Source organism: Ranitomeya variabilis, chromosome 2 (genome assembly GCF_051348905.1).
Source record: "Ranitomeya variabilis isolate aRanVar5 chromosome 2, aRanVar5.hap1, whole genome shotgun sequence".
NCBI lineage: Eukaryota > Metazoa > Chordata > Amphibia > Anura > Dendrobatidae > Ranitomeya > Ranitomeya variabilis.
Window position 1 is genome coordinate 584,017,530 of NC_135233.1, and position 27,886 is coordinate 584,045,415.

Genomic DNA, 27,886 nt, shown 5'->3' on the forward strand with positions numbered 1-27,886 from the left:
ATCCCGCTTACAGTTCCTCTTGAAACTTGCAGCTCTCCCCCCCCCCTTACTCTCCAGGTCAGATTAGGTACTGCACCTAGGGTAATTAGTCACCAGAAAGGCTGCCTGCTATGTACTGGCTATTGGGCACGCTGCAACGAGGCGATACAAATACTCCCACTCAGGCATGAACAATAATTATCAATGCCGCAGTCGCTACAGCGACTCCCAAAGACCCAGCACAAAGGTAAGCTGCCACCAGCTTCGATTAAACGGGTCCGAAGCTAACCCAAAACAGTAGCGTAATTCCCTTCAGAAGGCTTAGGGTACATTTTAGAACAGGAGAACGGAAACTAGTAATTTATATATTTTACTCCGAAAAAGGCAGTGTTTATATAAAAATATTACAATGATGTTACAAAATGAGACAATTGAAATATACAAGGTAGTTATAAAATAAAGGGTTTAAATGAGAAAAGGTAATACTCACATGTTCTCAGGACATTGCAGGCAACCAGGCTAGTGGGTGGAGTTCCCATATGTCCCAATGCATCAGGACTGGCAGTCAGGCTTCTCAGGTCAAAACTCACTCCTGCGGGCCTGGCAGTGGCAGAAACTTATAAACCGCAGCCCGTGACATCACCAACAGGGCTGGCTTACCCAGACCCTCCTCTCTCTTCAGTCTTAGTAAATTTCACACAAGTTTGTCTAATGCCTGTATCTCCACTCCAGAACATGTCAGAATCATAACACACCCAGCATTCATCTTGTATTAAGATTTGCTCTCTATAGATACTAAATTCAGGCTAGTAGGGACACTCAGTTCCAGAGAAATCCGTACTCTGTCCCTGTTGGACTTGGAAGCTCCTGCTTACAGTGATGGAGAGATGCAATATGTACTCATCATTTTCCTAGCCTAAATCGTTTGCCCAATATCTTGCAATATTAGGACAAAGGACCTCATGTTTTACAAGGGAGATCCAACCAGTTTAAGCTGGTACAACTGTCTATGCATCTATACCGATCGCAAAAATTCCTTTAGGAGGGGCATGAGGGATTTGGGAGCTGAAAGTCAGGAATGCAGCAAGAAGCCATAAAAGCTCTTCTACACACACATTCAGAAACACACGGAAGGAGTTTTTTTTTTTTTTAGCCCGCAGCTTTTGGGACCATGGTCAGAAGTGCAAAAATCCCTCAGCTATGGTTTTCACATTATCGGACATACATTTTCCTGACAGAGGGGCTGCTGTGTAGTAAGCTAGGAATGTTTCCCTTAGAGAGTCAGAAGGGCCTCACCACCCAAAGCGTCCGCACTGGCTCTAGGCCCAGGACACCACAGCAGCCAGGTAACGTTTCAAGTGGAGAATACAGTCATTCGGAGTCCTATAGGGACAGAAGGACAGTATACTGCAGCAGAGATACTGCAGTTTGAGTGGAAGAAAGGAAGCGGTCCGGGAAACTACAGGGCACAGATAGTTCAAGATGTGGCAGATCATTGCATGGGCAGATACTCTCAAATCCGAGGTGAAACAGATGATTTAAAACCCAGATACAGTGAGTGTGGACAAGGAGAACGCTGCTGTACCGCCTAAGACCTTATTACCAAATAATGTACTGAAGAACGTGGAATTGAGTACAGGGAAGATGCAGGATGTGTACTGTATGAAGCCTGATGTTTATGCTGATTCTAACAAGAATGTACTGCAAAGTGTTTTGAGTAAAGTTCTTCGTTTTGCATTTAAAACGGACTGTGTCTCAATTCTTGAGAAATCGATTACAGAAAGTCCCCAGCACCACAGAGGAGTCCCTGACTGTGAGGAGAGAGAAGACACAGGTATGCTGATGGAAGAATGTTATCTTTCTGTGAGGGGAAGCCAGGACACCAAGGCCCCAATGTCCTCGGCCACGACTACGGTTCTGGACGAACCTTACAATTCAACATCTCAGTTGTACTTTAGAAATTGCAAATGGACCTGCTCTAGTTTTTCCTGATCTGCCAATTGGTGCTGCGAGTCATATAAATGACTTTGAAAAGGTTCTTTTCCGAGCAACATGGTAGCCCAGTGGAAAGGACTTGCCCTTTGCAGCATGAGAGCCCAGGGTTCAAATCCCTCCATGGCAAGGAGTTTATATGTTCTGCCCTTGCACAGGTGGGCTGCCACCCATGCTCTAAAGACATACAAGTAGGTGTCAGAAATGTCCTGCAGTGGATAGCCGCTCCCTGCTGGTCTTTTGTCTGAGAATACAAAGACTAAAATCCTTTTGTTCCCATCTCATAGATGCACAGCCTGTTGTTGCTGGTGGTTAAGCATACATGGGGCAGCATGGTAAAACTATTGTTTTCTTTATCTTGTTACTGTTTTCATTGGTTCATTTCTGACCAAGAACAATGTGATTCCTCCTCTCAGACACATCTGAAAAAATGAAATTAGTGACTACAATGGAACCTGCTCTTCCTTTTCATGACCTGTGGGTGGGTACTGATAGGCATATTGCTAACCTAGTTTTCAGGTATTTCTATGGTGGCTCAGCGGTTAGCTCAATTACCTTTCAACGCTTGGGTCTTTAGTTCAATTCTGGCTAAGGTCAGAGTAATACTCCCTTTCAGTTGTACTATAGAAATTGCAAATTGACCTGCTCTAGCTTTTCATGACCTGTCGGTTGGCACTGATAGACATATTGATGATCTAGCTATCAGGTAATTCCCAGGCTGTTTCTAATCCCAGCATGGATGACATTTGCAAGGAGTTTGTATGTTCTCCACGTGTTGGAAGACTTCACCAAAGTTAGCTTTTGAGCAGCTCAGTGGAAAGCACTGATGCTTTGCATAATGGGAGTCCTTGGTTCAAATCCCACCATGGGAAATTGCAAATGGACATGCTATAATTTTTTCTGATCTTCTCATTGGTGCTGTGAGTTATATCAATGACTTTGCCAAAAGATATGTTCTGACTGGTATGGGAGCCCAGTGGAAAGCATTGGTGCTTTATGGCATCGGAGTCTGGGGTTCAAATCCCACCATGGGAAATTGAACATGGACCTACTCTAGTTTTTCCTGGTCTTTCAATAGGTGCTGGTAGTAATATCAATGATTTTGTCAAAAGTTATCTTCCGAGCATCACTGTGGCCCAGTGGAAAGCACTGTTGCTTTGCAGCATGGTAGTCTGGGGTTCAAATCCCCCCATGAGAAATTGCAAATGGAGGTGCTTTCGTTTTTCCTGATCTTCCATAGGTGCTGGTAGTAATATCAATGACTTTGACAAATGTCAGCTTCTGAGCAGCACGGTAGCCCAGTGGATATGGCTGGTGCTTTGCAGCATGGGAGTCTCGGGTTCGTATTCCTCCATGGGAAATTGTAAATGGACTTGCTTTAGGCTGTATTGTAGGGATTTATACTATGTACCCAAGGTGATGTAATGATTTTAATTGTGTTTTATAATATGTGCCAATAAAGTATATTTTGCTATATGATTATTGGGTGGTGTGCATATTGTACTAGTGTCTTTCCCCCCTGTTTTTCTTCTCAGTGCTTTCCACTGGGCCGCCGTGTGGCTAGGAAAATAGCCTTTGGCAAAGTAATTGAAATGACTCACAGCAACAATGGGAAGATCAGGAAAATCTAGAACAGGTCCGTTTGCAATTTCTAAAGTACAACTGAAAGGTAGAAAAACTCAGACCTCAGTCAGAATTGAACTAAGGACCCAAGCATTGAAATGTAATTAAACTAACCACAGAGCCACCATGCTGCCTGAGAATTACTTGATGGCTAGGTCATCAATATGTCTATCAGTGCCCACTTACAGGTCATGAAAAAGTAGAGCAGGTGCATTTGCAATTTCTAAAGTACAACTGAGAATTACTCCAACTTTAGCTAGAATTGAACTACGGAAAGCGTTGAAAGGTAAGTGAGCTAGCCGCTGAGCATCCATAGAAATACCTTAAGTCTAGATTATCAATATGCTTATCAGTACCCTCTGACAGGTCATGAAAAGGAAGAGCAGGTTCCCTTGTGTTCACTAATTTCATTTTCTGAGATGTGTCTGAGGAGGAATCTCATTGTTTTTGGTCAGAGCTGAACCAATGAAAACAGCAACAAGAAAAAGAAAGTGATAGTGCTACCATGCTGATGAGTGATGAGCGAGTGTACTCATTGCTCGGGTTTTCCCAAGCATGCTCGGGTGATCTACGAGTATTTATTAGTGTTCGGAGATTAAGTTTTCATTGCCACAGCTGAATGATTTACAGCTACTAGCCAGCTTGGTAACATGTGGAGATTCCCTAGCAACCAGGAAACCCCCACATGTACTCAGCCTGGCTAATAGCTGTAAATCATTCAGCTGCGGCGATGAAAACTTAATCTCCGGACACTAACAAATACTCGGAGACCACCCGAGCAATGAGTATACTCGCTCATCACTAGTGCTTAACCACCAGCAACAACAGGCTGTGCACTGGTCTATGAAATGGGAACTAAAGGATTTGAGTCTCTGTGTTCTCACACAAAAGACCAGCCATTTCTGACACCAACCTGTATGTCTTTGGAGCACAGGGAGAACTTACAAACTCCTTGAAGATGTCATCCTTGGTAAGTTTGAACTATGGACTCACTTGCTGCAAAGCACCAGCACTTTCCACTGAGCTACAGTGCTGCTGGGAAGAGAATTTATGGCAAAGTCATTGATATGACTCGTGGCACCAATGGGAAGATCAGGAAAAACTGGAGCAGGTCCATTTGCAATTTCTAAAGTACAGCTGAGAGGTAGAATTACTCAGACCACAGTCAGAATTAAACTAAAGACCCAAGCATTGGCATGTAATCGAGCTAACCACTGAGCTACCATGCTGCTTGAAAGTGAGCATTTGGGAAAGTCATTGATATGACTCGCAGCCCCAATGGGAAGATCAGGAAAAACTAGAACAGGTCCATTTGCAATATTAAAAGTTCAACTGAGAGGTAGAAATACTCAGACCTCAGTCAGAATTGAACTGGGGACCCAAGCATTGAAAGGTAATTCAGGTAACCACTGAGCTACCATGCTGCCTGAGAATTACCTGATGGCTAGGTCATCAATATGTCTATGGGTGCCCACCAACAGGTCATGAAAAACTAGAGCAGATCCATTTGCAATTTCTAAAGTACAACTGAGTTGGAGAATTACTCCAACCTTAACCAGAATTGAACTAAGGACCCAACCATTAAAAGGTAATTCAGCTATCCATTGATCCATCATGCTGCTCAGAAGACACCTTTTGGCAAAGCCATTGATATTACTACCAGCACCTATTTGAAGATCAGGAAAAACTAGAGCAGGTCCATTTGCAATTTCTAAAGTAGACCTGTGAGGAGAAATTACTCCAACCACAGTCAGAGGAGAACTAAGGAGTCAGGACCCAAGCATTGAAAGGTAAGGGAGCTAAACACTGAGCCAATATAGCATTACCGTTATCAATATGCCTATCAGTATCCATCGACAGGTCATGAAAAGGAAAAGCAGATATCATTTGAGGTCTCTGATTTCATTTTCTAAGATGTGTCTCAGAGGAGAAATCTCATTGACCTCAGTCAGAGTTTAGCTAAGGACCCGAGTGTAGGATGGCAATGGAGGTAACCACTGAGCCACTGTGCTGCATGAGAGTTTATTTCCGGCAAGATCATCAATAGGACTCTCAGCATTTATGGGCAGGTCAGAAAAAACTAGCGAAGGTAACATTACAATCACTGACTACAATTTCTAAAATACACCCATCAGGAGGAATCTCATTGTCCTCAATCAGACTTGAACTCAGGACACCAACATTGAACAGCAACAGTGCTAATAACTGCACCATCATGCTACCCGAGCGCTAAACTCTGGGTAAGGCCTCTTTCACACTAGCGTCGTACGACACACATCGCAAGGCGTCGTTTTGGAGAAAAAACGCATCCTGCAAAATTGCTTGCAGGATGCGTTTTTTCTCCATAGACTAACATTAGCGATGCATTGCAACGCATTGCCACACGTCGCAACCGTCATGCGACGGTTGCGTCGTGTTGCGTCGGACCATCAGCACAAAAAAAGTTGCATGTAATGTTTTTTGGTGCGTCGTGTCCAGCATTTCCGATCGCGCATGCGTGGCCGGAACTCAGCCCCCTCCTCCCCGGAGCTCACAATGGGGCATCGGATGCGTTGAAAAACTGCATCCGCTGCCCCCGTTGTGCGGCACTTTCACAGTATGCATCGGTACGTTGCCACGTCGCATTGCGACGTGCGTCGCTAGTGTGAAAGTAGCCTAAGTATGACTCTCAGCACCTAAGGGAAAGTCAGGAGAAACTAGAGCAGATCCCATTTGTAACCACTGATTACAATTTCTAAAACACACCTGAGTGGAGGAATCTCATTGTCCTCACTCAGAATTGAACCCAAGGCACCAGCATCAGTGTTAACCACTGGGCCATCATGCTGCTTGAGTACTAAATTTTGGGTAAGTAATTAATATGACTCCCGTCACCTATCTGAAGGTCAGGAAAAATAGACATAGCTGCCCAACACATCTAAGCAACCTGTTTATTGATTTAAATTTCTAAAGTGAGGTGGAAAACAGGGCCAGACTGGCCATCGCCAGAAGGGCCTTTCTGGTCCTCGACTGCATTGTTAATAGAATCGGTGTTCTCAAGATACCCATACTGTTTAGAGTTGTGATGGAGCACACAGTTGCTAACTCCGTCACTTACCCCAGCAGGCCACGGGTATCATTAGAAAAATTGGTCTTGTAGTAAATCTTCCTTTCCTCCATCCAGGTACGGACTGGGGCTCAAATTCAGTCCTGGCATTTGAAATCACACAGGCCCATGTTGTCCCCGTTCCCATGAAACAGATGGGATATATTACTGTTTCATGGGGACGGGGACAACATGGGCCTGTGTGATTTCAAATGCCAGGACTGAATTTCAGCCCCAGTCCGTACCTGTGGTGAATCAATCTCATTTCTACCGTGTGTGCAATGCAATAAATAATATCTTAGGTTATTATCTGTCATTTAATGAACTGCGCTTATAAAATCTATTGTTTTCAGTCAGGTTTCATAAGGACGCGCTCAAGGGAATATTTTATATCACCGATCCCACAGAATCTTGTAATTAAACACAATTTTACCTCTTCTGAAGGACATCACTCCCATGTACTGTATAAACGATCAGCAGAAAGAAAAGTAAATCTTCACTCAGGAAATCCTTATAACAGCCGTACACACAAGTCATATAGCAATACACAAAAACAACATTTTTGTGGAAGACAGAAAAAATGTAAGTAAAAAGAAATTCTACCTAAATAATCTGCATTATGACTATACTAATATACTGCATTGCTGCGTTAAACACTATACTTATATACTACATTACTACCATATAGACTATAGTTAAATACTACATTAGGCCTCTTTCACACATCCATGTCTCCGGTGTGTGTGGTCACAGTTTTCACACGTACCGGAGACACGTACACACGTAGATCCATTCAAATGAATGGGTCTGTGCACGTCAGAGTGTTTCCACAGACCTTGTGTCAGTGGGCAAAACACACTGACATGTCCGCTTTTTGCCATCAGCATGGACGGCAAAACGGCCCGCACATGTGCACACAGAGAACACACATTGATGCTACTGTAAGCGCTGTTCCCCGGCAGCTGGAGCTGAATCCGGCTTTCATCATTCTCCCCTGCTCTGCCAGCGAGTAGAGGAGAATGATGAGCGTTATGTTAAAGTCCAAACGACAGCAAGTGGGGGCTTTTGGGACTGTTACCCCCATCATCCCACACCTGCTGCCGCTAATAATAGTGACTGTAGGTGTGGATCATCGGGGTATTCCACAACCGCCAGCTGCGATCATTTGGAAATAAATGAATGAAAAACCCAACATGGGCTCTCCCCTATTTTATTGAACCAACAAGACAAAACTCACAGCTGGGGGTTGCAACCCTCAGCTGTCAGCTTCTGCAAGGTTGGTTATCAAGAATAGAGGGGTCCCCACGCTGTTTTTATAATTATTTAAATAAATAATTAAAAAAAACGGCATGGGGTCCACCCCATTTTTGACAACCAGCCTTGCTAAAGCTCACATTGATATGGGCCTGAAAGGTGACATCAACCCCACAAATATTACCCCACTTGCCACCGCTACAGGGCAAGTGGGAAGAGCTGGGCAAAGCACCAGAAGAGGTGCATTCAATAGATGCGCCTTTTCTGGGCAGCTGCAGGCTGCTGTTTTTAGGCTGGCAGGGCCTATATCAATGGCCCTTTACCATCCTCAGTATACCAGCCCCCAGCTGTGAGCTTTAGCAAGGCTGGTTGTTAAAAATGAAGTGGACCCCATGCCATTTTTTTAAATGATTTATTTAAATAATTAGAAAAACAGTGTAGGGACCCTTCTATTCTTGATAACCAATCTTGCAGAAGCTGACAGCTGAGAGTTGCAGCCCCAACTGTTAGTTTTGTCTGGTTGGTTTAATAAAATAGGGGGGAACCCATGTCAGTTTTTTCATTCATTTATTTCTGAACGATCACAGCCGGCGGCTGTGGAATACCCTGATCATTCGCATCTACTGTCACTATTATTAGCAGCAGCAGGTGTGGGATGATGGGGGTAACAGTCCCAAAAGCCCCCACCTGCTGTCGTTCGGACTTTAATATAGCGCTCATCATTCTCCTCTGCTCGCCGGCAAAGCAGGGGAGAATGATGAGAGCCAGCGTCAGCACCAGCCATCGGGGAACAGTGTTTGCTGTAGCGCTTCTTCCCCGGCGGCTGTCCGTGTGGTACTGATGCAGCACACGTGTGGCACACGGTTGCCACATGTGTGCCACACGTAGTACACACACGGATACACAGACACAGATATCTCCGGTACCGGTTTTTCCAAAACCGGAAATATCAGGACCTGTGAAACCGGCCTTGCTGATATATAAGCTATATTTATATACTACATTACTGTCATATAGACTATACTTTTATACTACATTACTGCCAAATAGACTATACTAATATACTGCATTACTGTGTTAAACATTATACTTATATACTACATTACTGCCATATAGGCTATACTTACAACATTATACTTATATACTACATTACTGCCATATAGGCTATACTTACAGTATATACTACATTACTGTCATATAGACTATACTTATATACTGCATTACTGCCATATAGACTATACTTATACACTGCATTACTGCCATATAGACTATACTTATACACTGCATTACTGCCATATAGACTATACTTATACACTGCATTACTGCCATATAGACTATACTTATATACCACATTACTGCCATATAGACTATACTTATATACTACATTACTGCCATATCTATCTATTATCTATATATGATCTATCTATCTATCTATCTATCTATCTATCTATCTATCTATCTATCTATCTATCTATCTATCTATCTATCTATCTATCTATCTATCTATGTCCTACTGTATCTATCTACAGTATCTATCTATCTATCTATCTATCATCTGTGTATCTATGTATATTTATCTGGTACATGATATATAACAAGGCTAAACATGTTAATTTCTAGATCTAAACAGAAGTCACGCCAAATTAAAGACAGACGATTATGTCCATCTATCCCGATCTAAGCGCTCTGCAGTAAAATCTCAGCACCGTGGGAGTTTGGTTGTTGAAACCCTTGTAGTTGCTGATAAGAAAATGGTGGAGAAACATGGCAAGGAAGTGGTGACCACCTACATACTGACAGTGATGAACATGGTGAGCCAATAGCTTTTTGCATTTCTTACTATGTTACCATGTGACTGTGAGACCTTCCTGGTTTCCTGATATACATTTTTTTCTTTCTGATAGTTTTGTAGTCATATATATATATATACTTTTTTTTAATAATTCTGAACTTGTTATACCAGAAATTGGTTGCTCATACACTGACTTCCTGTGACACAGTTGTGTTAATACCCAGCATCCAATCAGAGAAGGCAGAGTTGCAGAGGGAAAGGAGGGAATAGCAGCCTAAACCAATCATATGACAGGAGGCGTGTCTCAGACTTTTATAGGTGTTGTCGCTAATTTATAGCCACAGATCAGAGCTCGGCTCTAGTGCTCTAAAAAACACGTAAGAGCAAGATCTAGGCAAAATAAAAAGAAGACAAGCATCACCTATAGACACCACATTTTTAAGTTCATAACTGGACAATACCTTTAAAAGTTTTGATCACTTACATTTATTATTCTATGAATTATACTAGTAGGGATTTACCGTATATATATGCAGAGAATGTCCCAATAATTGTATATTTTCCTTCTGTCTGTTTAGGTATCTAGTCTCTTTAAGGATGGGACCATTGGAAGTGACATTAATATTGTTGTTGTGAGTCTGCTACTTTTGGAAGAGGAACCGGTACGTTTTTCCGATTCATGATCTGGATGGATACAGGATATCACATCACCAAACTTTTGGACTCTGAGACTGAGAGTTTATCTGAATGAGAGGGATACATATAAAAGTGGGGTAGTAAATGCATGGTGACATGGTAGTTGACATCAGGGCCTGACTGGCCATCTGGTAATTCTGGCAAATGCCAGAAGGGCCTGTCTGGTCCTGCGCTGCCTTCTCTGCTACATTGTTAACAGAATCCGTGTTCTCAAGATACCCATACCGTTAAGAGTTTTGACGGAGCACAAAGTTGCTGACTCTATCACTTACTCCAGCAGGCCACGGATATCATTAGAAATATTGGTTTCTTAGTAAATCCTCCTTTCCTCCTTCCATCATAATGTTAGTAATATATCCCATGTGGTTCTTGACGATGGGGACAACATGAGCCTGTGTGATTTCAAATGCCAGGACTGAATTTCAACCCCAGTCCATAACTGGTTGACATTCTGGCCAAGGCATATAACCACTTTTACTTTTTTCCCCTCTCAAGAAAGTCTCTTTACAATTTTGGGGTTCACTTCAACATAACGGAGGTTAATTGATAACCTCAAATGGAATGATAGAGGGAGTAACATTTCTACTATTAATATTAGTCATATCTATGGGCCTTCCTATAGCGAGAACATACATGTTAAACCCCATCACCCAAGGTGTTATTTTGTCCTCTCATTTTCGTTTTTTCATCCCCCTTCTTCCAAGAGCCAAAACGTTTTAGTTTTCTGTCAATGTAGCTGTTTAAGGGCTTGTTTTTTGCTGAACGAGTTTGACTTTTGAATGATATTTTTGATTTTACTATATAGTGTACTGGAAATGGGAAAATAAAAAAAGTGCAATTCCTCAATTTTTTTTTTTTTTTTTTATTTACCATGTACACAATATGGTAAAAGTGATCTGGTAATATGATTTTCCAAGTCTGTACAAGTATGCAGATACCAAATATGTATAGCTTTTTTAAGTGGTGAAAATGAAATAAAAATTAGGAAGTTTGCATGAAATTTTTTTTTGCTTTTGTTGCCATTTTTTGCGTCCCGTAGCGTTTTCAATTTTCGATTGTGGGGCTGTGTGACGGCTTATTTTTTTGAACCCTGAACTGACGTTTTTACTGCTACCATTTTGGGGTAGATATGATGTTTTGATTGCCTCTTATTGCATTTTATTGCAATGTTGCATCGTCCAAAAAAAATGACATTCTGATGTTTTGAATAGTGATCGGCAAGCGTGCTTGGCACTGCTCAGTGTTTGAATGAGCATCCTAGTGCTTAAAATGCTCAGTACTCGATCAAGTATTTGGGTGCCACGCTCGATTCACTGTCCCGCATGTTTGGCACCTGATTTTCAGCCACTAAGCATACAGGGAATGCCTGACAATTACTGTAGTGCCGTCGGCGATTAGCAGTACTGTGATTGACCTGGCCGCATAGCGTCATCAGGCTTATATAAGACCCGGAGACGCCATCTTGTATTGTACCTGGAAATAGTGTAGGGAGAGGTGCTGCTGAAGCGATGGCCCGGGGACCACCACGGTGCAGGAGACTACTGTACACAAGACGAGGTGCAATCAACAAAGGATAGATTTATTGGGAGACAGGGAATGGAGGGGACATGGAAGATGCAAAAGCGTATTTACAATAGCAAAAGATAATGCACATGAGTCAACTTGTCTATATAACCGCACAGTGCTTCAACAATCATAAACTCAGAATCTATCTCACCAGCAACTTTACACAATAAAACATATATAGCTCAATGCTACTCTGCATATATCCTCCCTTGCCTCTACTACGCAGGCCACACGGATACCGTGCTCTAGCTACTGTAGCCTGCACTAGACCCTAACTGGTGCACCAGGCAGGAACAGACTCACGGTGATGTTGGGGACACAGGTCCAGTCCCAGGGGGCCCCCAAAAGTCCACAACGGTGGTGCGCACGGATTCCTATCAGCTCTGCTAAGCGTGGTCTTCTCCTTGCTCCTGGAAACTGTAAGTCCCCTTTCAAGTATCTTCGTGGCTTCCCCAACCAGCGCAGAACAGCCACTCTTTGCTGTAAACGGGAAAGTCTATCTGACAAACACAGTTCGTCTCAAGCTGTGTACTCTTTCTTGCAGCCAAAGTCTCTTCCTTGCAAAACAGGACGGAACACAACACACAGTCTTTCTATCTTCCCTCTGGAGACTTCTTCCTGCACGCTGCTACAGCTCCACCTCTTCACTCAGCCTTGAGCAGTCCATAGCAAAACAAGAGCAGGGGAGAACAGCAGAACATACCATCACATAGACAAAGGGGGGTGCAACCTCTTAAAGTGACAGCGTGTTTCTTATTATGCATAACAGCACCACCCTCTTACATGCCTCCCTTCTTAATGATGGTCGTCCTCGGCCATCACAGCTTCATGGTAAAAGTATAATGAAGGAGACAACAAAGGTATACAAACAGACAGAGCACACTGTTCTACATATCGGACTGGTGGAACCCCTGCATTAGACCTCTGGGATCTCCGAAGCTCTTGGCTGTCAGGCAAGGCTTGACTATCTTCCAGAGGAACACTTGTTGCAGGGGACACTGTGAGCTCTTGTCTGGTTTCATCCTCACATGGCGGTACTGGTACATCCATGGGATTACCGTTTCTGGGCGGCTGAGGACCCCCTACTGTGTCAGGGACGGTCCACCACTCCTCATCGATTTGGCCATCAGGCATGACAGATTCAGGAGGTGGAGTGGCTCCTTCAGGCGACAATGGCGTAGAACAGACCTCAGACCGGCAAGGCCGCAGCATATTTCTGTGAAGTACTCTAGGGGCGGATGCCCCATTCTCAATCTGTACCTTGTAGACAGGGCCGTTAGCATACACTCTCTCGATAACCTTGTACGGCTGTACTTCCCATCTCTCACTTAGTTTTCCCTTGGGGCGTTTCTCTCTGACCAACACTCGGTCTCCAGGTTGGAGCGGTAACTCTTGAGTCGGTTTGCGGGCCGTATGTTCTTTTTCTTGCAGTTGCTGACCCGCCAACCGCCGTATCGTTTGCAAACGTTGTCGATGCTCTTTCACCCATGAGGTGACATTTCGCTCCATCAGCTCCTCTGGCTGTTCCAGATTCAGCTCAATGATCTCTCGTCCAGCTCTTCCAAACAACAGTAGATAGGGGGTGTAACCCGTGGTGGAGTGGACCCGATTGTTGTAGGTCCAGACCAATTCCGGCAGATAGTCTGGCCAACACACCTTCTTATCCTCTTCCAATGTTCTCAGCATCTGAAGCAAGGTTCTGTTAAAGCGTTCGCAAGCTCCATTGCCTTGAGGATGATAAGGCGTGGTCCGGGACCGCTCGATGCCATACATGCGATACAATTCTTCCATCACCTTGCCTTGGAAACATGCGCCTTGGTCGGAGTGGATGCGCTTTGGGCACCCATACACCCGGATGAAGTCTTGGCAGATGGCTCGCGCCGCCGATTCCGCAGTCTGGTCTCTAGTCGGGGTTACTACTGCGAACTTAGAAAAATGATCGGTCATCACCAAACAATATTGCAGCCCCCGGGCCGAGTGTCCCACGAGGAGATAGTCGATCATCAAGACTTCCAATGGCTCCTTAGTTTGTATGGTCTGGACGGGTGCCCTCTGTTCAGTACTCTTAATGAGGTCACATACTCGACACTGCCGGCAAAGCTCTTCCACCACAAGCTCCAACCGAGGACAATAGACATGCCGCTGCAACCATTGGTAGGTCTTTGTGGAGCCAAAGTGCGCTCCGAATTCATGGGCTTCTTTAGCTATTTCTTGAGCCATTCTTCCTGGGATGACCACTTGCCACCTTACTTCCATATCTTTTGGCTGTTGCTTCTTACGATATAGTACTGACTCTCTCACTTCCAGTCTATCCCACTGGTGCAACACACTCCTCATTTCAGAGTCCAGATCATCTCTTTCTTGTTTGCCAGGCTTCCGCTTTTGCGTTACCCACCATTTCATCTGTCTCAGCCCTTCGTCTTCATCCTGAACGTGTCCCCATTCTTCATTGGTTCTTCCCAGGGACCGAGGTAAGGCACAGGCCTCCCTTCTTGACTGGGCCACAACCATCGGGGGCTTGAACTTATTAAAGTCTGGGGTTTCCTCCTCTTCAAGTTGTTCATCAAGATCCCCCACTGGAGTCTCCACAGGCACTCTGGACAGCCCATCCGCATTTGCGTTTTCGGTAGCAGAGCGATAGCGGATAGTAAAGTCGAACTTGGCCAGGCGAGCCATCCACCGTTGTTCTAAGGCCCCCAGTTTAGCATTCTCAAGGTGGGCCAGGGGATTATTGTCTGTTCGAACTTGAATTTTTGTACCTGTCAGGAAGCCTGCAAACTTTTCTGTCATGGCCCACACCAGAGCCAGGAGCTCTAACTGGAAGGAGCTGTAATTGTGAGGGTTTCTTTCGCTGTCTCGCAGGGACCTGCTAGCATACCCGATGACTCTCTCATGTCCATCCTGTATCTGAGAAAGTACGGCACCGAGTCCATGTAGGCTACCATCGGTGTACAACAGGAACGGTTGATCGAAGTCTGCGTAGGCCAAAATCGGGGCCGAAGTAAGGGCACTCTTTATAGCCTGGAAGGCCTCGTGTTGTCCCTGTGCCCAGGGGATGCGCTGGGTCTTTGGCACTCCAGCGGTCCCCCTCAGCAACTCATTGAGAGGACCGGCCATCTTCGCGAAGTCTTTAACAAACCGACGGTAGTAACCCGCGAGTCCCAGGAAGGCCTGGAGTTCTCTCACTGTTTGAGGGACTGGCCACTTCTGGATAGCAGCCACTTTTTCTGGCGAGGGTAGAACTCCATCTTGTGACACAATGTGACCCAGGTACTCGATCTCCCTCTTGAAGAGGTGGCATTTCTTTGGCTTCAACTTCAGGTTATGAGCACGCAATCTTCCGAGTACCTGTCCAAGCCGGGCAAGGTGGTCTTCGAAAGAGGACGAAAACACAATGATGTCATCCAGATAGATCAGGGTGGCCTCGAAATTTAAATCTCCCAAGCACTTTTCCATCAGCCGTTGAAAGGTGCCTGGAGCATTGGAGAGCCCGAAGGGCATCCGGTTAAACTCGAACAGTCCCATAGGGAGAATGAAGGCAGTTTTCTCTCTGTCTTTCTCTGCCACGGCTACTTGCCAATATCCGCTTGCTAGGTCCAGGGTGGAGAAGTACTTGGCTTTCCCCAACGCTGTCAAGGATTCCTCGATGCGGGGCAATGGATACGAGTCTCGAACAGTGCAGGCATTGAGTTTTCTGTAATCTACACAGAACCGGATGGTCCCATCCTTTTTCTTAACGAGCACCACCGGGGCTGCCCAAGGGCTCTGACTACTCTGCACCACTCCTGAATCCAGCATCTGCCTCAGTAATGTTTTCACCTCTTGGTACATTTTGGGCGGGATCTGCCGGTATCGTTCTCGAATTGGACGAGCTTCCCCAGTCGGGATCTCATGCGTGATGGCTTCAGTACAGCCGAAATCTTCGGCATGACGGGCGAATGCGGCCTGATTCTTCCACAGCATAGTTTCTATCGCTTGCACACGCTCAGGGCCCATAGCCTTCACATCCACTTCCATTTGCTCAAGGATGACCCGTCCACTCCACTCCGGGGATGGTGTCTCTTCGTCTTCCGCAGCAACTGCCAGGGCCCACCCCATGCCTTCTTTCGGTGATAAAGACATCTCCTTCTGACTCACCACTTCACCCTTATGCAGGTACACCAGGGCCAGATCTGTCCCTCGTGGCAAGGCGACCTCCCTGGGGCTCACATTCAAAGCTCTTATGGGGACATGTCCTCGCTGGACCACAGCTATCGTACGAGCTATCATGACTTCTTGATCCACTCCTCCGCCTACCACGGGCTGAACAACCACTTCCAACCCATCAAGGTTGCGGTGAGTCCCCACTGGGAGGTACACTATAGTTTCTTGCTCGGGAGGTAGGATTATAGGTTCTTTCCCAGGAGCCCGGATGACCCCTACCGTCTGATAAGATGGCACACTCTTCTGCGTCCCACAGACGCGGATCAGTCGTTGAAGGGCTTCTTGAGTAGGCTTATGTGGGGTAGCCTTCTTCCAATATCCAGGTCCCCGCTTGGTAAACATAATCTGATCGAGTTCACGTAGGATATTCATTCCCAGTACTACAGGCACATCTTTCTTGATAGGCTCAGGGACTAGCAAGATCCCTTTTCTCCCAACTTCTTGGCCACAGATTCGAATATTCATCCACACGACCCCTGTGACCGGGATCGGTTGTTGGTTGGCAGCAAACAACCGGATCAATGTCTCTTTCTCTGGCTTGGCCAGGTCCTGGAAATGCTGCTTGAAGTATGCTTCTGGCATCGTTGTCACTTGTGACCCGGTATCTACCAGGCAATCCACCAGAACTCCTTCAAATTCAGCACGTAGGATGGGGCTCCCAGCGATCAAGTGTTCGTTATGATATGGAGCGGCCTCTCTTCTCGCCTCCCCCGCAGAGTGCCGCACTACTGCGGGGGTTGGTAGTTTAACGGCGGCTTCCACTGGCCTTGAGTATAGTTCCGACAGTCTCTGGCAAGGTGCCCCCGTCCTCTACACTCCCAGCATTGAACGCCTCCCCCTCGCCGAGGGGTACTTCCAGCCTGTCCTCGGGCCGCCGATGTCTGACGGGAGGGGGCTTGTTCCCACTGATTCCTTGTCGATCGGGCCGAAGAATGGTTGTATGAGTATGGTGGGTCAGTTTCTTGTAGTTCCCCCACTCTCCGCTCCATCTGGGTCAGTTTCTCTTGTACGTTCACAAGGGACCGCTGCAAATCTTGCACTACCTGGACCAGCACTTCTTGATGGTTTGGGTCCCCTCTGGCATTGGTGCTCTGGACACGCATCACTCCAGACGCATAGCTTTCTTCTTTACTTCGGGCCACTGTTTCCGCCAGGACTTGACGAAACGTAAGGGCCGGGTCTGCCCGGACCCGTTCTGACAGTGCTCTCCTCAAGGATGTACTGTGTAGTCCCAGAATGAATTGCTCCCGGAGTATCCGGTCTTTAGAGCCCATGCCGCCAAGTCCATCTGCCTCCTTTCTCTGCACCTCTTCGAACACTTCTTGCAGTACTGTTGCATACTGAGAAATTCCTTCTTCTTCCCGCTGCAGCCTAGAGAAAAATTTGGCGCGAAGATGTCCCGCGCTAGCGGTCTCACCGTAGATCTCTTCCAGGAACTTCACTAGCTCCTTCAGGGTACTGCGGGTGAGTTCTGGTTGTAGGCAGACATTTCTGCGGGCTTCCCCCTCTAGGGCAGTTAAAGCAATATCCACTTCAAGGACTGGGCTTATGTTATAAATCTTCAGGGTGCATTGCAGCCGAGACACCCAGTCGGACAGTGGCATATTCTTGCCGTCAAATTTTGGGAGCACACTAAATATGGTGCCCATAGGGAGTGTCCTTGCAGGGGTTCCACCAATGCCCACAGCATCCCCATTAATGTTAGCATTCCCGCCATTGCTGTCTGCTGCCTCCATCTTAGTGACAGTACCCTGCTCGCAGCGCCACTTGAAGCGATGGCCCGGGGACCACCACGGTGCAGGAGACTACTGTACACAAGATGAGGTGCAATCAACAAAGGATAGATTTATTGGGAGACAGGGAATGGAGGGGACATGGAAGATGCAAAAGCGTATTTACAATAGCAAAAGATAATGCACATGAGTCAACTTGTCTATATAACCGCACAGTGCTTCAACAATCATAAACTCAGAATCTATCTCACCAGCAACTTTACACAATAAAACATATATAGCTCAATGCTACTCTGCATATATCCTCCCTGGCCTCTACTACGCAGGCCACACGGATACCGTGCTCTAGCTACTGTAGCCTGCACTAGACCCTAACTGGTGCACCAGGCAGGAACAGACTCACGGTGATGTTGGGGACACAGGTCCAGTCCCAGGGGGCCCCCAAAAGTCCACAACGGTGGTGCGCACGGATTCCTATCAGCTCTGCTAAGCGTGGTCTTCTCCTTGCTCCTGGAAACTGTAAGTCCCCTTTCAAGTATCTTCGTGGCTTCCCCAACCAGCGCAGAACAGCCACTCTTTGCTGTAAACGGGAAAGTCTATCTGACAAACACAGTTCGTCTCAAGCTGTGTACTCTTTCTTGCAGCCAAAGTCTCTTCCTTGCAAAACAGGACGGAACACAACACACAGTCTTTCTATCTTCCCTCTGGAGACTTCTTCCTGCACGCTGCTACAGCTCCACCTCTTCACTCAGCCTTGAGCAGTCCATAGCAAAACAAGAGCAGGGGAGAACAGCAGAACATACCATCACATAGACAAAGGGGGGTGCAACCTCTTAAAGTGACAGCGTGTTTCTTATTATGCATAACAGCACCACCCTCTTACACTGCTGCAAAAGGGACAGTGTGTTTTATAGCTTTCCGGTACCTGTTGGTGCAACATTAAATCAACAGCCCTTTTTAGCGCTAGATTATATTCTCTAATAATAAAGCTCTTATCTGCAATTCATTTAGGGTTAGCTGGCAGTGTAGGTATTGCATATTACAGACTTCTACTCAGGATTGATTGTGTTACAGCACTTGGTGCTGCCACGTACAAGCAAAACTCCTTGTCCAGGCATCTTCCCCATGTTGTTCCCCATTCCATTTCAGCACTGTTTCCATCCATTTCAAAGATTTTCCTTCCCCACCCCAAACATCCTCGGAGGGTGCACTGGAAAAAATGCTCGAGATTCACATTGACTTCCACTATGCTCTTTACTCAACTTGAGCACCTGAGCAGCACGACTTTCTCTTTAAAAGTAAAGAGCATCCGAGCATTTTAGTACTAGCCCATCACAAGTTTTAAATTTGTTTTTGTTACGCTGTTTACCAATTGGATTAATTTATTTTATATTTTGATAAATTTGACTTTTCTGAATTGTTTTATTTTCAATGGTGAAAAAGGGAGGTGATTTCAACTTTTGTGTTTTTTTTAATTTTTTCATAGTTTTAACCCCTTTCTGTCATCAGACATACTATTCCATCCATGTGGGGTGGGCCCTACTTCCCAAGGATGGAATAGTACGTCCAGCGCGATCGGCCGCGCTCACGGGGGGAGCGCGGCTGATCGCGGCTGGGCGTCAGCTGACTATAGCAGCTGACATCCGGGACTATGTGCCAGGAGCGGTCACGGACCACCCCTGACACATTAACCCCCGGCACACTGCGATCAAACATGATCGCAGTGTTCCGGCGGTATAGGGAAGCATCGCGCAGGGAGGGGGCTCCCTGCGGGCTTACCTGAGGCCCTCGGAGCAACGCGATGTGATCGCGTTGCTCCGAGCGTCTCTTACCTCCTATCCCCGCAGGCCCCGGATCCAAAATGGCCGCGGGGCTGCATCCAGGTCCTGCAGGGACTACTTCCGGGTCCAGAGCAGGTGCTGTTAAGTCTGCAGCGCTGTAAGTCAGATCGCTGATCTGACAGAGTGCTGTGCAAACTGTCAGATCAACGATCTGTGATGTCACCCCCTGGGACAAAGTAAAAAAGTAAATAAAAAAAAAAATCCACATGTGTAAAAAAAAAAAAAATCCTAAATAAAGAAAAAAAAATATTATTCCCATAAATACATTTCTTTATCTAAATAAAAAAAACAATAAAAGTACACTTATTTAGTATCGCCGTGTCCGTAACGACCCAACCTATAAAACTGTCCCACTAGTTAACCCCTTCAGTGAACACCGTAAGAAAAAAAAAAAAACCGAGGCAAAAAACAACGCTTTATTATCATACCGCCGAACAAAAAGTGGAATAACACTCTATCAAAAAGACGGATATAAATAACCATAGCACCACTGAAAACATCATCTTGTCCCGCAAAAAAGGAGCCGCCATAAAGCATCATAAGCAAAACAATAAAAAAGTTATAGTCCTCAGAATAAAGCGATGCCAAAATAATTATTTTTTCTATAAAATAGCTTTTATTGTATAAAAGCGCCAAAACATAAAAAATGATATAAATGAGATATTGCTGTAATCGTACTGACCCAAAGAATAAAACTGCTTTATCAATTTTACCAAACATGGAACGGTATAAACGCCTCCCCCAAAAGAAACTCATGAATAGCTTGTTTTTGGTCATTCTGTCTCACAAAAATCGGAATAAAAAGTGATCAAAAACTGTCACGTGTCCGAAAATGTTACCAATAAAAATGGCAACTCATCCCGCATAAAACAAGACCTCACATGACTCTGTGGATCAAAATATGGAAAAATTATAGCTCTCAAAATGCTCCCCTAAATTATATAGGGAAGACAAAAAGGGAATTGAAAAAACGAATAGGGGAACATCTAGGTGATGTAAGAAATAAAAGGGATACCCCGTTAGCTAGGCATACCTGGGAGTACCATCAAGGAGATGCGGACACTCTAAGATTTGGTGTTCTAGAGGTTGTTAGGCCAAATGGTAGACAAGGTGACTGGGATAGGCTATTGTTACAAAGGGAATCCCAGTGGATCTTTAGAATGGAGTCAATAACCCCCAGAGGGTTAAACGAACAACTTACCTATAGTTGCTTTATCTGAGATGATTGTGCCTGTTCTGTCAGGTTAATTTGTACTGACTACTCTACCCTTATATTTTTGAAATCCAGTCTTGGAGAAACACACTTAAGAGAGAGTGTGTGTATAATTGGTCAGGGGACAACTAATCATCTGTGTGTTCCCTTCTTACGTATCTATCTCATTATGAGTATTATCAAGTATCTTGACAAATTTTTAAGTGACCTCTGAGGTCGGGGATATTTGAAGACTAGGGTGTTACAGTCAAGTAAGGGTTACTATGGAATGAATTCCCCTTATTTATGTACATGTACATCATATGTGCAATCAGCCGGAAATAGCCCTCTAATTAGCATATAGCGCTCAGAATTAGTCCTGACTTTTGGTGGGATTTACATCATGTAGCGCTTTAGCAAGCACACTGTAATAAGCGCTACCTATAGGCATGCGCTAAGCGGTGAGTGGGACTTGGGCGTCACAGTTAAGTAAGGGTTAATATGAAATGAATTCCCCCTCTGATATGTATACATACATCATATGTGCAACCAGCCGGAAATAGCCCTCTAATTAATACATAGCGCTTACAATTGGTCCTGACGTTTGGTGGGATCAACGTCATGTAGCGCTGTAGCAGGCACACTGTAACAAGCGCTACTGAGACGCATGCGCAAAGCGGAGTGAGGGGCTATTGATGAATTAACAGCCACTGCTGTAAGCAGGCCGGCCGTGACTGGAGCGTCGGTGTGTGCACTGCGCATGACTGCGCAGAGCGACGTAAGACAAGCTGGAATGGGGAGGAAACTGATATGCCTCTAGTGCATGGGGGATTTGGACATGCGCACTTTGAATGGGAGGACATCACTGTAACACATCGCCCGTTTGTAGACTCCCCCTAGCGCCGACCGGATGTTGGAGGGGGCGGTCCTAGAGACAACAGCGGTAACTTTAAAATCCCCACAATTAGGGGCACTGCACGCCTACAAGCAGTGTATGATGACGGCCGTATGCTGTATCCCCGCATAGCGGTCTCCCCATCAGCCTCCTGATGAACTGGTATCGTGGCAGGGAAACGCGTTGAGGCATGAAATGATCGTCTGGACACCAGATAAGACAAATGCATTATATTATTGAGAACTGTGCGGTATATGTATGTGTGGGGTAGGGTATAATGAAAGGAGGAGTTTTTTGCTGGTGAAACACAAAGCATATGAGCATGGTATTGGTTTGCACTTGATAGATATTTCCTATTACTAAAAGATGGTGCAGGTCATTACTTGGTCAATGATCAATTAGAAGGTACCTTATTATGATATTGTGCAACTACTTGATTAATATCTGGAGATTGATGAGTAGGATGCACATGATATAGAAGGATGGTACCATTGTGGCATTAATTAATATTAATTTGTTCTGTGCTTTGATCGTATGTTTATCTAAACACTCCCCATACCTACGCGTATTATTGTTTGTCCCTATATTGTTCCCATACCCACCTCAGCTTACCCCCACCCCCTCTCTTTAGACCCATTATCCCAGTGCATATATGGCATATGGGTCAGGTCAAGTAAAATAGGGCTATTGAGGGTCAGTCGACGTGACCGGGGGCGCCATTTGCGTGACTATTCAGGGGTGCCAACCTCCGCATGCTAGGTAGGGACAGGGGCAATAGGGATTGGTAAGGCTAGTGTATAGCACCCTTACAGCACACTATACCCCCATTCCAATTATTGCGGGTATGCTATTATTATCTGGTAATATTAGGCTATTGTGTTCCGTAACCATAGATAAAGTAACAAGTCTGTGGTATTCTGACAAATTTGTTATCATTACTGCACAATTCTTCTATAGGTATCATCCATCCCCTGTTTGCACATTTTATAGCGGCATGCCCTTATAAGTACGGGATATGTGGCAGTCCTGGGGGTAGTAGGGCCGACTATTATTTTGGGTACAAACAATTATTAAGTAGGGAGGTGATATAAGATATCGGATGTGGTATCACCCCTAACGGATAAGAAAAGTGCATTAAGGAAGGATATGGTAACGATAGTCCTAAGTATTGGTTTTTTTAAAAAAAAATTTTTTGGTCACATTGTTGTAGGGTTAGGGTTTTTTGTCTACTACAATTTTAATAATTTTCTAAATAAAGGTATTTGTGGTATTAGTTGTTTTTGGAATAATATGTTTGATCACTACACCAACTCATCTGTTATTTGTATAGCTCTCAAAATGTGGAGACGCAAAAACTTTTTTTGCTATAAAAAAGCGTCTTTTAGTGTGTGACAGCTGCCAATCATACAAATCCGCAATAAAAAAACGCTATAAAAGTAAATCAAACCCCCCTTCATCACCCCCTTAGTTAGTGAAAAATAATAAAATTAAAAAAATGTATTTATTTCCATTTTCCCATTAGGGTTAGGGTTAGGGCTAGGGTTAGGGCTAGGGTTAGGGTTAGGGTTAGGGCTAGGGCTAGGGTTAGGGCTAGGGTTAGGGTTAGGGCAAGGGTTGGGGCTAGGGTTAGGGCTAGGGTTAGGGCTAGGGTTAGGGTTGGGGCTAGGGTTGGAGCTAAAGTTAGGGTTAGGGTTGGGTCTAAAGTTAGGGTTAGGGTTAGGGTTGGGGCTAAAGTTAGGGTTATTGTTGGGGCTAAAGTTAGGGTTTGGATTACATTTACGGTTAGGATTAGGGTTGGGATTAGAGTTAGGGGTGTGTCAGGGTTAGGGGTGTTTTTAGGGTTACCATTGGGATTAGGGTTAGGGGTGTGTTTCAATTAGGGTTTCAGGTAGAATTGGGGTGTTTCCACAGTTCAGGCACATCAGGGGCTCTCCAAACGCGACATGGCGTCCGATCTCAATTCCAGCCAATTCTGCGTTGAAAAAGTAAAACAGTGCTTCTTGCCTTCCGAGCTCTCCCGTGCGCCCAAACAGGGGTTTACCCCAACATATGGGGTATCAGCGTACTCGGGACAAATTGGACAACAACTTTTGGGGTCCAAGTTCTCTTGTTATCCTTGGGAAAATAAAAATTTTGGGGGCTAAAATCTGTTTTGTGGGAAAAAAAGGATTTTTTATTTTCACGGCTCTGCGTTGTAAACTGTAGTGAAACACTTGGGGGTTCAAAGTTCTCACAACACATCTAGATAAGTTCCTTGGGAGGTCTAGTTTCCAATATGGGGTCACATGTGGGGGGTTTCTACTGTTTGGTACATCAGGGGCTCTGCAAATGCAACGTGACGCCTGCAGACCAATCCATCTAAGTCTGCATTCCAAATGGCGCTCCTTCCCTTCGGAGCTCTGCCATGTGCCCAAACAGTGGTTCCCCCCCACATATGGGGTATCAGCGTACTCAGGATAAATTGTACATCAACTTTTGGGGTCCAACTTATCCTGTTACCCTTGTGAAAATACAAAACTGGGGGCTAAAAAATAATTTTTGTGAAAAAAAAAAGAATTTTTATTTTCACGGCTCTGCATTATAAACTGTAGTGAAACAATTGGGGGTTCAAAGTTCTCACAACACATCTAGATAAGTTCCTTGGGAGGTCTAGTTTCCAATATGGGGTCACGTGTTGGTGGTTTCTACTGTTTGGGTACATCAGGGGCTCTGCAAATGCAACGTGACGCCTGCAGACCAATCCATCTAAGTGTGCATTCCAAATGGCACTCCTTCCCTTCCGAGCTCTGCCATGCGCCCAAACAGTGGTTCCCCCCCACATATGGGGTATCAGCGTACTCAGGACAAATTGGACAACAACTATTGGGGTCCAATTTATCCTGTTGTGGAGCGCCCCCACTGTCGCAGGGCCGTGGGGTACCCGGTACCGGGCCTCTCTGTCTCGATTCTGAGATTGTCACGGTAGCTAGACCCGGTCCATGGCCCTGCTAAGGGGCGTCCAGTAAAAGTTGAGAGTGATGATGTGTGGTGCAGGGTGCGAGGAATAACGAGGACACAGGGTTGCAGTCTCTTTACCTCTTTACTGAAGGCTTCAGGATCCTCAATCCAGAGTACGGTTAACAGGGCTGTCCGATGGCACCTCCAGAGCTCCCTTTGCAGGTGGAAATCTGTGCCTTCCTTCTAACGCTTGTGTGTTGTAGTCCTTCCCTGCTGAGCACCACGGGATAGTCCTCACAACTGTTGTGTCTGTTTCTGATGTTCCCTCACAACTGATTCTGATGTTCTTCTCCGTCCCCCAGATGATATGGCTAGGACACACCCGTATGACGGGTAGGCCTGGAGTTCTTCCGGGACCCTAGAGTCGCCCCTCTCCCACTGTTGCCCCCTATGTCTGCTTAGGTGATTTAGGTGAGACAGCCCGCCTATAACTGACTGTCCTGCCGTTGGTTTGAAGTAATGCTTGGAGCCAGTACTTCCTCGGCGTTTCTGGCCACCGGCTACACGCCTCAGTAGGATGTTGCCTCGATCTTACAGCACGACTCCTACTGGTGTTTTCTCCTTGTTGCTTTGATCTCGTTTCTCACTCTTCACAATTAACCTCGCTTCTTGTCCTTTCTTGGGGTACCGCCGCGATGAAGTGCAGGCGTGGTCCCGTAACGTTCTTTCTGTTCGCTAGGCCTCTGTCAGGATCCCACCCCTGACAGGGACCCCCCTGAATCTTCCCCTGCAACACCCTCTGCCACAGGATTGTTGTGAACTCTGTTTTCGGGCTCCCTCTTGTGGTCACTGGTGGTATGGTGTGACTTTTGCTTTGGGCTCCCCCTGGTGGCTTTGTTTGTTATCCTGCTGGTCTCTGGCTATCAGCTGGTTTGTTATCCTCTGGGAGGTTCCTATATAGCTCTGTTTTACTTCCACTTGTGGCCGGCTAGCGATGTAATCAGTGCTACTCAGATTCCTTCTGACTACCTTGCTCCCAGTCCATCCAGGATTAGCTAAGTTTTGTTTGCTCATTTTTTGATCAGCAGTGTTTATCATGTTTTCTGTTCCAGCTTGCTAAAATGTAATTCCCTCGCTTGCTGGTTGCTCTAGTGGGCTGAGTTTCTCCCCACACACCGTTAGTTGGTGTGTGGGTTCTTGAAATCTCAGGATGGATATTTTGTAAGGGTTTTTTATTGATCGCATAGACCCCTGCTCTATTTTCTGCTTTCTAGTACTAGTGGGCCTCTTTTGCTGAATCTGATTTCATCCCTATGTATGTACCTTCTTCTTACTTCACCGTTAATATTTGTTGGGGGCTTCTATATCTTTGGAGATTATTTCTCTGGAGGCAAGCGAGGTCTTTCTTTCTCTTTAGGGGTAGCTAGTTCCTCAGGCTGGCTCGAGACGTCTAAGAATTTTTTAGGCACGTTCACCGGCTACCTCTAGTTGTTTTGGATAGGTTCAGATTTGCGATCAGTCCAGTTACCATCTCCCTAGAGCTCGTCCTTAGTTTAATCACTTGCTGATCTATTTGTGATCCTCCGCCACTTGGGATCATAACACAGGATGTTGCCTGGTTCCAACCCAGTCAGCTTTCTGTCTAACTTTCTATCTAACCCCTAGTTTTACCAGATTGTGAGGAGTGGCCTAATACATAGTGCCCTTTGCTCCCCCTGGAGGCCAGACTATGAAGTGTATTGGTGTCTGTGATAGCTGGTCAGGTGAACTCCTTCAGTGCCATCAGACGTACCATCACTCCCCTTAGCGGCGGAGCGATGTTACTGCAACGACCAGGTCTCTGGGGCGCTGCACTCCCCCCCGGTTAAATCCAGTACTCCCGGACTGGGAAGAAACAAAAAATACATGTCAGCAAAAAGACATACAATTTTGAAATGCAATAACAAGTAATAAGTAATAAGAACAGTGCTTCCCTTTATGGGAGGTGAGGACTCTTAAACGTTACAAACATGGTTAAATATTTTAAATAACAGACTATAAATAACTTCTATTACCCAACCGGGTATTCTACTGAGTGCAAATTCTGAACAATAACTTAACATTGCCTTTAAGGACGTATAAGCTGGATCCTCTAAAGGCCTAGGATAAAACTTCTAAAATATAAATTAACTTTTCTTCGTCTTTCTTTCCTAAGTGCAATATTTTCTTGTTACTCTCTGATTGTCTCATGCAGGACCGCCTGTCTATCTGCCCAGGCCTACTGCCTCTTTTCCTAGTACAGTATCACTGAGCCATCTCTCTATGGCTCCTAGGAGGACTCACTCACTAAACCCTACGGGTTCACTTTCCTGTCCTCATTCTCTATCACATTATTAAGCATTTCCTATAATCAACTAACTAACTAACTACATATAACTTTTCTATGTAAAACATTATTTCTATTTATTCTCTTGCAAGGCGACATTGTATCTTAAATACAACTAACGAACATTCCCTTTAAGAGGGAGCCAAGTCTCTTTGATGTAGTGCTGCTACTCATGCTGCCAGTCCCTGTAGACAGAAACTCCAATGCTGTTCCCAGGAACAGTTTCTTCGCAAAGAGTTCTCTTTTGTTATAAAACCAGTAGGGGGCACCTTTAAGAAGGTGCAAACTATTTACAATAAATTTGTAATCATGCAGTGTTCATGATCCAGCAGTTCTCTGCAACAGTGATAAACAGGAAACAAAACAAAAAGGCAAAAATAGGGATCCCGGGTAAACTAAGGGATCCCTTTAAGAGTTAACCCTAGTCGGGTTATAGCAGCAGAGAAACACAAAAAGACAAACAGTTAACTATATACATTTTCGTGGTTCCGAGGTTTATCCTCATAGAAGGTTACACTGCATCAATTGGTGGCGGACACTCGCCGGCCGGGGAGGTTGTGGCCTTCCGTCTTTGGCAGGTGCGGTTTCAGTATGATTAGTTGGTCTCCCAGACACGGTCAGATCACCCAGTGTCTGGATTCGAATATCGGCTGTGGTTGCAAGTTCAGTGGCAGCAAAAATACACACCGTAGCAACAGTAGCGGTGTTGGTCAAATCAGGGTTGGTCATCAGC

General features: G+C 45.3%; 1 protein-coding gene across 2 annotated transcripts in view; it reads left to right on the forward strand.

The window, feature by feature from the left end:
- The window catches only part of ADAMTS18 (ADAM metallopeptidase with thrombospondin type 1 motif 18), a 173,850-nt gene that overhangs the window by 90,488 nt on the left and 55,476 nt on the right, over positions 1 to 27,886 (forward strand). Inside the window, exons 4-6 of one of the 2 annotated variants that reach the window (XM_077288385.1) lie at positions 7,033 to 7,261; positions 9,554 to 9,744; positions 10,304 to 10,387. In XM_077288385.1, coding sequence (XP_077144500.1) covers positions 7,033 to 7,261; positions 9,554 to 9,744; positions 10,304 to 10,387 — 504 coding nt within the window. The remainder of the gene's footprint in view (positions 1 to 7,032; positions 7,262 to 9,553; positions 9,745 to 10,303; positions 10,388 to 27,886) is intronic. The other variant, XM_077288386.1, reaches the window with a different exon arrangement.